This window comes from Ptychodera flava, chromosome 7 (assembly GCF_041260155.1).
Source record: "Ptychodera flava strain L36383 chromosome 7, AS_Pfla_20210202, whole genome shotgun sequence".
Classification (NCBI taxonomy): Eukaryota; Metazoa; Hemichordata; class Enteropneusta; family Ptychoderidae; genus Ptychodera; species Ptychodera flava.
Genome location: NC_091934.1, coordinates 22,926,083 through 22,940,964, shown reverse-complemented (window position 1 = coordinate 22,940,964; position 14,882 = coordinate 22,926,083). Strand labels below are relative to the sequence as shown.

General features: G+C 39.4%; 1 protein-coding gene across 1 annotated transcript; it reads right to left on the bottom strand.

Annotated features, from left to right (window-relative positions):
- Positions 1–3,620: 3,620 nt before the first annotated feature.
- On the bottom strand, positions 3,621–9,563 carry LOC139136378 (uncharacterized). The gene is made up of 6 exons (XM_070704103.1): positions 9,471–9,563; positions 6,904–7,032; positions 6,387–6,447; positions 5,545–5,667; positions 4,454–4,585; positions 3,621–3,967 (listed from the first exon to the last, which is right to left on the bottom strand). Exons 1-6 carry the CDS (start codon positions 9,561–9,563, stop codon positions 3,639–3,641), a joined length of 867 nt encoding a protein of 288 aa, XP_070560204.1. The 3' UTR covers positions 3,621–3,638.
- Positions 9,564–14,882: the final 5,319 nt, after the last annotated feature.

Sequence of the window (14,882 nt, the reverse complement as noted above, 5' to 3'; positions counted from 1 at the left end):
ACTGGGCTTCAAAATGGGCCTCCACAAATGGTATACCACAGACGTACATGCAAATGTAAAATACTATAGAAATAACGGGCGACGCGCTGACCATTAACGTTTATTTGTTGGCAAGGGCGAGAGGAAAGCCAAAAATTAACGGGCGAGGCTTGCCGAGCCCGTTAATTTGGCTTTCCTCGAGCCCGCGCCCACAAATAAACGTTAATGGTCAGAGCGGAGTCTGTTATTTCCATTATATTATCAACGAACCCAAGAAAACCGTCAAAATTTCTGAAAATTTCAGGAGCGAACGACAACTGGGCCCTAGAAAATGAGCAATACGCGACGCACTGTCACGCGCTATGAAAAATTGGCAAATGCGGAAATGTTTTCAGAAAAAAGTATCTCAACCTGACCTACAAGTGCTCCATTTTATTTTGTGATTGATTATGATTTACGTTTGAGCTGTAAAGTTACGATACTTTGAGTTGTTATTCTTATAATTCATATTCACGGGCAAGTAAACAAACCATTGCTGTGTATTTGTGGTCAGTCACGTGGTTCAGCTCGACCAATCAAAATGCGACGGGCAGGGCATCGTAATAGTCGCGCCAGCGGCTTACTGACTACGCATGCGCTTATTCATAATATACTATGCGAGTAACCGGAAGTGTTAACCTTCTTTCATGGGCGCCGCCATTTTTTTTTTTTAGTACTCGTAAATAAACAAAAACGAAACAAATTACCATTATATAACATGCCTTTTATAAAATATACCTCTTTTATTAGCCAGTAAATGTTATTATGCACCTTGTCGCTGATACAAATATCGTTAATATAGATAAAGGGAGAAAACTGTCGTGCATATGAACGGGGGCATACGCAAAGAATGCCGGGATTGAATTATAGAAGAGCGCCCCCTGTGTCAATAATTAGATTCAAAAATTGCCAGTTTATAGACGGAACGCTATAGTTTTCAGCTTGCAAGTGGAAGTTGGGCAGTGCGGTTACCATTGCAATGATAATGATTGCATAATACGTCTCTTGTTTATCGCAATAGGCTGTTATCATTGTAAAAATTGCCAATTTTTGTCCAAAATTTTTACACGCTACAGAAAATCTATACCTGCCCTGCTGCAGGGTTTGACGTCGTGTACGTACGTGAACTGCTTTCATCAGAGGGAAACTGGGCATAGTTGTCATATAAACGTTTATGAAGTAACAATTACAGTTTATCATGAATCAATACAAATAACATTGCCAATCTTTAATAACCCCTGGCGCGACACCAAGGGCTGAGCCCTATATAATATTATAATGTAAGTTTGAGAGTCCAAATATCTGTCCCTGGGGTGCATTTTACCTTACTTTGAGAGTGTACTTGGTTTCTGCTCGTAACTCTCGAACTGTGTGGACAAAGTCACTTTGATTGGACACCACCGGCACTGTATCATTTTTTGCTCCGCCGTGACTGTCTGTCTCCCAGTATTGAAGCACATATGATGAAATAACCCCGTTTGAGCATTCTGGAGAATGCCACTGTGTTTTGAGTGCCGAGTCAGAGACAGCTGCGGCTCGTAAGTCTGTTGGTTTTGTTGGCCCTGTACAAAAAGAACGATGTTTCATTGATATTTCGCTGTCACTGTTTGTTTGGCAACAAAAACAGAAGTGTAAACATATACACTCCCAGTGAACGCCTCCTTACCTCTAAAGTAGAACATTAATGCGCCTCGGGGGACAAATATTCGCCCTCTCAAACTTTTACCATTCTTTGCTGATCTACCACTTGTGGGGTTTATTTTAAAGCTCTTGGTGTAAGAATACTTTTCATCGTCTCAGTTTTTTCGAAAATCGGAAAATGTATATATCTCCATAGAGTAAAAACTTGGATGACGGCCATTTTGAATTTGCGGGTGTCCTCTAATTTTTATTCTTGATTAGTAGAGATTTGTTGACAGTTTCGTTGGGGAGATGTTGAGCAAAAGTTTGTCTTTCAAGTTCGACGTGTACTAAAATTCTGTACTAAAATTCATGATCATTTGTCAACAATGATATTTCATTATTTAAAAAAATGCATTGAGTTTCAACCATAGATCCTCTCTTTTAGGGTATATGTTTCTACAGAGTTCAAGGTGAAGAATAAGAACATGATCTTTGTACTGAACAACAAATGAAAATATTTTAAACGTTACAAGGCAGGCGACAATTCTCACCGCTAGACACTCCGACACCATACATGTAGTGTATAGTGGTCTTTACTATTGCAACAAACAGAAAGTGGCGAAGCTCGCAAAGAAACGGAAGTCGACAAAAGGATAAAAAATATATGTCATTTCAACACAAACCGGAAAGTTGACAAAGAAATGTTAACAACGGACGAATTAAGATCAATGGGCACAACTTTTGGATACGAATCAAAGTACTGTTCCTGGTAGCATCTTATTACTCACTCTACCGCCTAACAGATCCCATGACTCCCTGGCTTACTGTGATTAACACGAGGCGTTTTCTGTGACCACTGATAATGACATTTGCAGTGAACAACAAACTTGAGGAAAACAAACGAGGACTTCTTAGCAAAGCTATGATATATATAACTACGTCCTAATGCGGTTACTTACGGCCTTCATTGGTCGACGTCTCAACACTTTCGACGGGCCCGAGTCCACCCTCCCCGAACGATTGAACATTCACTCTGTATTCAGTGTGTGGATACAAATCTGTCAGCGTATACTGCGTTGTCTTGGCATCCACTCGCACAGATGGATACGTCTTCGTGACGTCACACTCGTAATGGGATGTTTGCGAGTAGGACAGGAGATAACCAATCAAAGGACACTCCATGCGTATCGGTTCAGACCAAGTTATTTCGATATCTGATGATGACGTGGCCTCAGCGTGTAAGTTGGTGACAGCCATCGGGCCTGAGCAAAATTATACCAGTAATTTCATTCATCGTCGTCAATAATCAGTTCTCAGTTAATTACACTTATATGTGATATAGTTAAGCTTAGACCTTCAGTATTTTAAGTTATTATTCTCCGAGGGTTCGGTCATGATAAACAAACAATTTTTGTTGCTGATAACGTGTTTCTCTCACTACTTAAAATGACTCCCATAGGTAAGAAACCCCCTACAAATTAACATCACTTACTGTCACAAAGAGTGCGGTTCGTTACCGTAGGGCTGAGATCACCCCCGCCACCAACTCCAGGCCTGTGCGTCCTTATGGCAAATGAATACTCCGTATAGACATCCAAATTGTGAACCTCCATTGAAGTGACATTATCAGGACACTCGCCATACAACCTGAAATTGTCAGAGGCTCTAGCATACCAAACTTCGTATTTCTCAACGGGAGCATCTCCGATGTCGACTGTATCGTTCCAGGCGTTCCAATGCACGGTCATCCGCGTTTTGTTAATATTGGACAACCACGGTGGCGTTGTAAGTGTTGGCTGAACTGGAGAAAGAAAGGATTTTTATTTGTTAAGATTAATTTTTACACGAGTATTGACGTACATCTACTCGTACTAGTCGTTGAACATTTCATATTCTGGATATTGCTCTGCCTCTGGTAGTGAGTGTACGTATAAAACGCTCTCTCTCTCTCTCTCTCTCTCTCTCTCTCTCTCTCTCTCTCTCTCTCCCCTTGGTTATTATTGCTCGGTGTCTGTGCGAAATGACTCAGTGTTTTTACCAAATGCTTCAACTTCGATACTAAGTTCGTCATGTCCTCCATGTGCCTGGACTTGGCAAGTGACGTTGTCGCCTTTTGACACGACTGCTTCCCCGAACGTGTTAGTCCTGATGTACCGTGGATGGCTGCCACCACTGGTAGATGTATAGGTGTACGCCGTTGATAGCACCACCAGTACAGTTTCATTGGCATGTACTATATTGCCTCTTACGTCACATGAGAAGGTTGCTGGTTGGCCGGAATTTTCAATGGTTTTCTGGTTCAAAGCTATGATGGTTGGAGAGCCATCTGTGATAGGTCAATAGGAGACAGTGAAATAAATATGGGTATAACTTGTGCACTGTGTAAAACGGTAACTCTTTTTAGGGTATTTGAGTATTCGAAGCTTCAACTTGAAATCAAAGTTGTCCCTTTTGAACAGAAGTTACAATAATTATTTAACGCATGTCATTTTGCACGACAATTAAATGATGTACAGCCTACTAAAGCTCCTTGCTCTGTGGGCTATCAGGAAGAAGCACATTCTTGCTTAGCTGCTATGGCGAACTGTACCCAAATAGACAAATTGATAAAATTTGATGCCAATAACATTGCAAAATCGTAGACTTTATATACGATGGCCGCCGAAATGCAGATGCTACAGCGCTGTTCTGAAATTAGATTTGACTTCTCAATTCTGCCATATGCATGATAGGCATGGCTGCCTATTTCTGCCGCTAGCTGCGCTGTTCTTTATGTAACTTCGTGAGAAAGAAACAATTCGTAGCTAATTACCTGACTGACAATCCATTCCGATGTATCCAGTATTGCACGAACTGTCGCACCGTCCGTTGTCTTTGTAACACACATCTGCACAATTGCAATCGATACATGCCTGTTCTCGGTTGAAGTAGTGGTCACGACAAGCTAGAAAGAAACCAAACGGCTATAATTTGTCACAGATCACGTGATTATTCAAATCTTAAAGTAATATTCATGAGTATAATGCAGATGACGCCAAAGACTATATTTCAGAAAACTCACATTCGATTCACAATGACTTTCAAAAGTATAAAGTTTTACACATGACCGTATAATTTGTTAAGTGCTTTTATAAATAAGTAACAAGACAGAATGCACACACAGTTTGAAATGATATGCGAGAACCTAGAAAATTTGCATGATTGTTTATAAGAATTTGTATTCAATCAATGAATATATACCACGTGTGCATCTTTGTTCCATAGTCGACAATTTCACCAATTTGAATACTAATCTTGCACATGACCAACCCTAGTTTAAACATTTTGCAGGGATATCCTGCTCGCTAGTTGTCGATAAGCCCCCCCCCCCCCCCCCCCCCCCCCCCCCGCTGCTGGAAAACTATGTCTTGCAACCATAATTGACAAGAATAGAGTTTTCCGTTCACCAAGTGAGCGGTTTTTAGTCGAGGAAACTTGAGAAAATTAGCACTGAACTTAAATTATAAATACAGAAAATGTTTAGATTGTATACTGATGAGATTAGAATGCTGATCCTAAAACTACAGTGCCGTGTTCACTCCAGACTATCCTTATTGTATCTCCCGATTGAACTTAATTTTACCCAGTTGAACAGCCTAAATGACAAAAAAACACCCATATGTTGACACTTTGAATTTTGAATATAGCCTTCTTCACGTCAGTTGTATACAATGTCGCGTGAACAATTGTCCGTTCAAGGAATTGATTTGATCACGATGCTGGTAACAACAGACCTGCTTAGATATATTGAGGACTGTTTTGAATGAAGATATATGACATGAACCTCAAGTTTGGAATTTTTCGTTTTTGAGAGTCTTGCATTCCGTATTCAGTTAAATATTCTTTGAGAAGCAGAGTTCTTACTTGTAGGGTAAAAACACGCTGGTGAGTGTGACGACTCATAACAACATCCACGACTGATGCAGGCCGCTTCTCCATAGTTGCCACAGTTTATTCTGTCTTTGACTTCAAGACTGCTGCATTCAACTGGCGTAAAACAAAAATTGTCAGTCAGTTTCCCTTGTGTCAGCAATATAACCTATAGGAACGTTTTACGCCTTAAGGTAGTATGCACCTCGAATTGAAATACTTAGACTTTTGCTCAAATTTTCTTCAATGAAACTTTCCAGCATTCTCTTACCGAATCAATAATATAAATCAGGGGTCATTGTGCAAAGTTTCGAACTAGAGAAACAAATTACCCAAAATATTGCGATATTTGAAATTCAAAATGGCCGCTATCTTTATGTTACACTATACTGGAAAAATATGTAATTCTGGATTTTCGTAAAACTGAGAAGGTTAAAATATTGCTTTCTGCAAGAGCTTTGAAATGACCCCCACAAATGGTAGATCAGAAAAGAATGGTAGTAATTTGAGACTCTAAATATCTATCCCTGGGGCGCGTTCTACCGTAATATCTACGTTTATGTGTTTAATACTATAAAGATGTTCTTAGTTTTACAAATAAATATAATAGTGCAGCCTGAAACTCCTTAACATTTTTTAGACTTTAACTGTATATTTAAGAATTTAAGATATCTTTCTCAGAAAATCGCTTACATTAACACTGTCGTTAAACGCAACATGTCAATAACAAAATAAATTACGCATAGGAGGATTACTAATCTGAAAGATCCGTCGCTCGAGGGCGCTCTCCACTCCGCCCTCTCACGAGCGACGGATCTTTCAGTATAGAGCATTACGTGCCTTTTGAATGATAGCAGTCCGGTATGTGACCACCACTCCCGTCGTCATAGCAGCAACCTTTAGACAAACAGTCATTAATTGACGAATTCTCACACCGAATCCGCTGGAAGACTTCTAGGGCACAGCCAGCTACGCAATGGAACAAGTGAAAATAAGGTAACATCGTCGTGCGTACGCTAGAGGGTTTTGGTCGTGTCTTGCGACGACTGAAAGAAACTATACATTTATGTAGCCTATTGATAAGAGATGATCGTCCATTTTGAAAACGAATCAGAGTGATTTCTACTAGGATAGAATGTAGCTAGACATTATTTTCCGTGTGTGTCGCGGCGACTTATAAACGTGAAGTCAGCTACATTTATTTTTCTGCTTGGGGATTTCCTTAATCAATTATCAACCCATGGTTAACAACAATAATGATATATAATATTCGAATTGATATTCATATTAAAACACGGCGGCTTTCTCTCTGATATCAATGCGAACTCATTAATTGCAAAAACGGTAACATACTTTTAAGAAAACAATCACCCCTGTTTCCACTTTCTTGAAACAAGCAGCAGTTTCTATCAAAACAGTCATCTGCATTGTCCACGTTCTGTCCACATGGAAATCTCTCCGAGGATAGTATTGCACAAGGCTCTGAAAAATGAAACAATACAATTAGCACTCTTGAAATTCACCTTCCAAAGCTCCACTAGTGATTGTCTTATTTAATTATCGTTCAGTAATAAATATGGCTTCTGAGCAAAATATTTGCGTTTTCGGCCGACAAATATTGCGCTATTTGTTTTAAAAGATTGCAGAGTACCATCCTTTTCATTCCGATTGCACTGACAATCTTGGATAAGCCTAATTTAAGAGCCACATGCATGTGCCGCGTACCGGCGTGCCAAATTTCACGGGCGACGATTTACGTTCTGCACTTTTTAAGCTTGAAACAGAAATAGATTTAGCCTGATATTGATGACTGGCAGCCGTTTTGATTATCTTTTTATGCGGTTTCACTTTAGCTGATGGTGGGTTTGAAAAGACACACTGTTGATCTTGTCAACTTTGGAACAGACGTTCTTGTCTAAAAAGTCACTAGTTTATGTAGTATATTCATTTTCACATTGACGGTCAGATAGTGAGCACAGCCGCCATGATGAGGAAATATCGTTCCACGTCTTATGTTATCAACTGAAACAAAGGTATATTTTTTCTGATCTAGGCCTATGTGATTTGATGCGGATTAAAAACAGATTCAACAAATTGACATTTTTGCAAAAAATAATCGCTAACTTTTGTTTCAGCATTTTCTTGCTCATCAGTGGATGTGTGGACATACGTTGCCCCATCAAGTGAGCGACATCAGCAGGGACTTGATAATTACCGATTGAAGCCTCGATATGGACAGCATATTAGCTGGATAATTGGCTGGACTTGCTGTTCGATTATATATGCAGTCACCGGTAAGGAAACATCGGCTGTAACTTTTTGCTTAGTACATTTCGCCCTGTGTTTACCATGAAGGTATAGGACGTAAACGTAAATTGAAGTAAGCGCGAATATACTTCCAGCTAAAGCTGCAGAATATGAATCGTGGCCCATGAAAACACAGGCGGCCCAGACACTATTAATAAGCTTATTATTGAGTTTTCTCATTTTTCTCTATCAGTTCCTCTCCTTTTCTTCATGCTCTGACTGATCGTAGTAAATAAAATAAATGACTACATAGCTTAACCTAGCCTCTTGACTCTTTATTTATTTTAAACCCCATTACAAGGACGTTTATCTCTTATGTACACATCTTGTAATTAATTAGTCAACGCAACTAATCATGCTAATCCGTGGACTTATCAAGGGTTGGTCAACATTGGAAAGATAGGAAAGGTTCCTTTTTCATTTACATCTCTAAAACAGTAAAACAGACCATGTCCCATCTCTACTTTCTACTGTTCTTTTAACCCACATGGCATATATTGCTTTTATCTGAAATTGTACATTAATTGTACATTAACATGCTTTAGACCGCCATTCTCTTTATAGAATCCTATTTGAAATTCTCCTTTTACCCTTAACAAAATTATCAATAAGAATCTGAATCTGCTCCCAAATTGTTATTCAAAGGCTGTTTGACCTGAAGCTTCTAGTTGTTATTGTTGACACTATGCACTATTCCAAATAGTTTGTATACTATCAAATTCCTAAAAAAATAAAAATGTACATACAGTGACATGAATGTTTGACATCGACCTATACCCAATGTACTGCCAATGGGAGAATGATATCAAATAAGTTATCTCCCAAATTGTTATTGAAAGGCTAAGTTGAAACTTTTAGTCATTATAAGGGAAAGTTATGCACAGCAGAGGAGTTGGGTAAGTAGAAATCATGAGAACCTAAATCTTTTGCCTCAATGTGGCTGCTTGGATCATCAATAAACTGTTGAATATACCCTAAAACTTGCGCCAAAAGGTGCGCCGAAATGGAAATGGCAGAAAATGAAACTGCCAGAAGGTATTTTTTTCTTATTTTCAGTATTCCATATTCGTCAATACGTGCACATGCAAGTTTAGCTTATATGCATGAAACAAGAAGACCCTCCCCCATAAGCTTGCACAAAATTTTATGACCCTTCACAAATGCTTGCGCGAAAAATGGCGACCCACCCCAAAAACACACCAGCCTAACCCCCCTGTAATTTATGTCCAGTCCCTAACTCCGCAGGGTCGAGCTGAAGCTTTGCAGCCAAGTAGTATGCACGACTAATCGTCGATTCTCTCGATGAATGATGTAAATAAAAGATAGAACATATGTAATGATAACAGAACCCCATGGCCTGTGAGTGCAAGCGCGCCGTACTAGCGGTATTTGCACGAGTGATGCGGTGTATTCGGCTGTCCTCCGCCAAATACACCGCAGCACTCGTGCAAATACTGCTAGTACGGCGCGCTTGCACTCACAGGTTGTGGGGTTCTGTCATAATATACACGTCAATGCCTGTTTCCTACATGACCAATATTCTCCAGTGTTTGTTTGGTTCTGAACTACAATATTCGCACCCGGCCTACGGCAGAAACCTTGACTACACCTACCTGAGAGGGCGCACCAAACACTTTCGGAGTTATCAAAACAACATCGAAGTTTATCGCATTCAGATTCTCCGCCGCCAGCTTTGTTGCAGTCATAACGAGCAGGTAGAGCACTGCAAGTGTAATTACCTGTAAACGTAAGGTGTTTTCGGTTATATGAGTATGCAGTCCCGCCAAAGTCATGACGTCATTGTTGTCTCATTGATTTGCAAAAGACAAATGTTTGCCCGAAAATTTGGATTACACTTTTTAAATTACTGTACGAACGCAAGAACCACGACAACACAACTTAATACGCGAGTGCAAATACAATGAACACTGGCAAAGACATTCAGGACTCAGACTATGAGCGGAAACAACACCCATGTATATGTCACTGTCAAAAATTTGTCGGAATTTCAATCAGCAGTATCCGATGTCGCGCGCGTGTAGCTTTATTTCGTAAAACATCTGCAACCAGGAATTCCCTTAGCGTAGTCGTTTACTTAGGTCACATTTGCAACCCAACTGAAATTTGGGCCAACGCAAAATAATTGTCCTTTTGGGATTAAATTTGGTCCGCGTCCGCACTTATCCACACTTACCGGTACCAGAATTAGGGCCGACGTAAATTTACCTTCCTTTGTGACCTCTGACCTGTCAAAGTTCGAAATGGCACATTTGAATAATGTCACGCTGTTTCTACTGTTCATGATTTCCCTGCGTTTTTAGGCATAAGAAGGGCAAATATGACTACCATTCGCCCCCGCACTCGCCCTTTAAATCATCGGAGAGATCTTTGCTATTTATTGGATGAGCATATGGTATATTAAAGACCGCGGTGGAGAAATAACCAGTGCGCGGTGTTTTTGACATGCGTCTCTAGTCTAATTACGTGCACTGTGGAATCGAATGACATGGTCTCGTTTGCGGAACAAAAGTTGGTGGGAAGTTCTGCGTACATGGGATGATACATGTAAAGACTGGATCGAAAACTTTCGATAGGTGTAAACTTTAGTTTCAAACGTCGTTTTTTGTGCGAATAGGGTGACTAGTTCAACTTCGATCCATGGCGGAGGCCTGGTCAACTGGGACCAGGGCCGACGCAACGTGTCCACACTGTACAAGCTGTACCACACACGTGAATTTGCGTCGGCCCTTGACCCCCCCTTTCAAGCCGGGACCAAACTGCGTCGGCCCTCGGCCGTCCACATTGTTGTTTTTACGTCGGTCCGGACCCAGCACCGGTGCTACACCGACGCAAAGTGGTCAATCTGAACAAGACAATTGTAAAGCAACATCGTTGGATATTTATTTTGTGTTAGCGGACACCGACTCCTACGGCCATCCGTTGATATTCCTGCCTCACAATCATGTCAACGTTTAGTTGGTTTAGGGCTGGGAAACGTAGTTCACAGTTCTTTTCCAAATCCTGATATACGTCCGGCGAGCGAGATAGTCTTTCGCACAATTCTTTAGTTTGGATATCATCGCACCCTATCTGTTTTCTTTCTCTTTCGACTATATGGCAAATAGCCACACCACACCATTTTGTTAAATTGTGGCTGAGGTACTTGAAAATAGCACCAACACTGCTTGTACACGGGCGCCTCTAGAGAGCGCTGTCCGCAATAACGCTCTACATTTTGACAATTCTTAGTCATATATAAGGCCAATAGCGTTAGTTTTTAGATAAAATTTGAAAGCTAATGACAATTTTCACAGCTTCATTTTGGTTAAATTGATATATTTGCCAATTAACCTGTTAATGGCGACCATTTTAATTCGAGCAGAGACAGTTCAGGAAACTTTGTTCTCACATTCCTAGCCACTGGGTGTGTTGGAGCGGCGATGTGAGAAAAATAAATCCCACACTCTCAGAAATCTTCCCACACTCAGCAGTATATATTACACGAGTTCTGGTTGGAAGATAAAGAGCCTTTCGTTCCACGCGCAAAATATAATCCAATGGCACAATGAGTAACCAAATATACAACACAATACAATACGATACAATACAATACAATACAATACAATACAATACAATACAATACAATACAATACAATACAATACAACACAATACAATACAATACAATACAATACAATACAATACAATACAATACAACACAATACAATGCAATGCAATGCAATGCAATACAATACAATACAATACAATACAATACAATACAATACAATACAATACAATACAATACAATACAATACAATACAATACAACACAACACAACACAATACAATACAATACAATACAATACAATACAATACAATACAATACAATACAATACAATGCAATGCAATGCAATGCAATACAATACAATACAATACAATACAATACAACACAACACAATACAATACAATACAATACAATACAATACAATACAATACAATACAATACAATACAATACAATACAATACAATACAATACAATACTTTATTAATCTCCGTGGAGAAATTACGAAGGGAATCAAAGTTTCCTGAAGAGTCTGTTTGAGTTAAAATTACACACGGACCGAAACTAAAAATAAGCAGGGTCAGAGTACAGTGGCAGACGACAGTGTTGCCACGACTTTGGATAATATTGTACGTCGTTGGTGACAGACTCACAAAAGACGGCCAAATAACTGGTGAACATTGGCCACTTGGTACATATAGCCTTTTTTCCTATTTAAATATATCGTAAATACCAGAAATTGAAATATAACTCGTAAAGGGGTTCGCGTTAGTGACATGGAATACTAGATGGCCACGAAGTAGGACAGTCGCTGATACAGTTAAACATTCAATGTTTCCTGTGTGAATTTAATGCATTTTGCGGTCATGTGAGAAAAAGAATCTCACACATAAAGAACCAGGGATCAGATTTCTCACACTGGTTGGGGATATTTTGTCTTCGGCTCGTGTGAGACAAAATATCCTTAGGTTAGTTTAAAATTATGAACAAGTACCTAGAACTTTCATCTCTTCCAAAAGAGTATTGCCCTGACAGCAAAATATAAAGTTGTGTGGTTGTCAACAAACCACAAATGTGGACACATAAATATTTGATTAACGGTCAAAAAACTTAGCGTTAATGTCTCATTTAAAGATTTTCCATAATAAAGAAACTAAATAATTTTTACAACCCAATCTTCTTAAATCATGTCCTAGGTGAGAAGACGACATGTATGTATACCGGTTCAGTTTGTAGATACTGTAGATACTTCGTAAAACATGTTCAAAAATAAAGTCCGCCAACTTTGAAAGAATGGATTAATGTGCTGGATTTATATAATATTAAGTTATCAGTAAGGTTTTACGAAAACCCAACTGTGATACAGAGTATTGCGGAATACGGAAATATGATAAAAAAAACCCCGAAACTGTAATCAATGCACAGGCCGTTTCATCAAAACAAGACTCAAAATTCATCATCAAAGAAATACAGCGTGTCCTGTAAACCTGGCCTGCTTGCGCATAGCGACCCGACCTTACCTTCCACGTTCCATTTCTGCAAATATTGTGTAGTAATGGCCAGAGCAGTAGTAAAAATGATGGAAAACTTGGTAAAATCCATGTTGCGTCACCAAATACGATTGGGGTGATAAAGCACTGTCGTTTTGTGCTTGTATATTGTTTAAATTTATGCGTGTAGCTGTCATGCAAGTTTCGGTTACAGAGGAATTATGTGATTGAACAGGAAAATGCAGAAGAATATTTAAGTTAAGATAAATATAGATAATACGATTGAACATGAGCAGAGTACCGTATGTACCTTAGCACAGAGAGACACAGGTCACATGTTGCCCAAACAAAGGAATAGTTAGGATATTGGCCAATCACAGACAACCTGATTAGACCGCCCACGGTAAAGTCCTGTAGTTTCCTAATAAACGCCCACAGGTGATACCGGTTCGTTAATTGTCGATTTACGCACACTCTGTTAAGGCAAAATACCAATGTTGTTTTGTATAATGATTCTAGACCAGACTAAATATAATCCTGGTGTTAGCATCAACAATTTTAGAGCATTAAACAATATCACAGTATCACATTTGAGGAGTTCGCTCAAAGCTAATGAAATCTGTAAAAGCTCCCAGGCGACTGCAATGCACAGTCTCCTTTAAAACACAAGAAAATTTCATTGGAATAGAAAATCGAACAGGTAGAGAAACACACACAAACAGTGAGAACAATCAACCAACTCATAGCAATTTTGACATTCGACGAAGGAAAATTAACTGAAACTGAAAATGGAAACTGACTTTATGCGTTGCACAGACAAAGGAGTGTAGCGGACTATAGTGCTGGAAAACAGCATTTGTCCCCCCTTGGAACCAAAAGGATTTGCAAACACGTCGTTTGTCAACCGGGATAGAATTCCTGTCTTTTTGACATAGTCGATTTCAAAATCTTGTTTCGATTTTTGTGAAGTGGAGTAAACCTTACCAATTCCGAGAAACTTTACTTTCTTGTCAACATTTATGAATTCACTATGACGTTCACCATTTCATTCATTCAGCAATGATAAATATGTGAGATGCTGTGATGCCAAATAAGTTATGACGTATGCCTTATTGAATGTCGGCAAACTAACAAACAGCACACTCACATACATTCAATCACACCTGTTCTCTGGACTGACGATGATGTCATCATTAAAAACTCTTCACTTCCCGTTTCACCGTCATATTCTGCAGTGCTGGTGCTGATATAGACCGATTTGGTAAACATACAACTTGCGTCGGCTGAGTATGCTTTCGGAACTTGACCTTTGCATGGATATTTAGGGAACAGAATAAATATTTCACAAAATAGGGGGCAACAGAAGTGAACAACCTCTGCATTAAGGTCACCGGTCGTGATCGAGTAACCTTTTTATCGTTATGTCTATCATTATTAAATTTTTTACCTATGAAATAATCTCTGTGTAATATCATAAATAATACCAAGAGGTGACGTTTGCTTCAGAAAATTACCGACATGTTCAGTTGTAGCCATATCTAGTCTCTGCTGTGTGACATTCGGAGTGGACTTTTTGCGTGAACTACGCCCTCTCCGTTGTGACCCTGCAGGTGTACTTGAAGCAGGTACGGTGGTAGCACCACAAGGAAAAACGAAACTGCATAAATCAGATGAGTTAACCGACTGTTTGTCGTGTAGGAAAGCTAGTCGCATCATTCATGATAATATTTTTGTACGTATCTGAAGTCAGCAAAGCTGCAAAGGGAAGGGTTTGGCGGGAAAGATGTAATAATATTTAATAATGTGACTGACAGTTACCAGAACGAATTTGGAGTCTTTACTGCTAAACAACGTACATTGAGATGAATATGACCATAAGTTAAAATAAAAACTGGCATTCCGATATTTCACTTTGATTTAAGAAGCACGGTCACCCAAAAGGCAGCCGTGTAAACTGACCTTTTGACACGGAAACC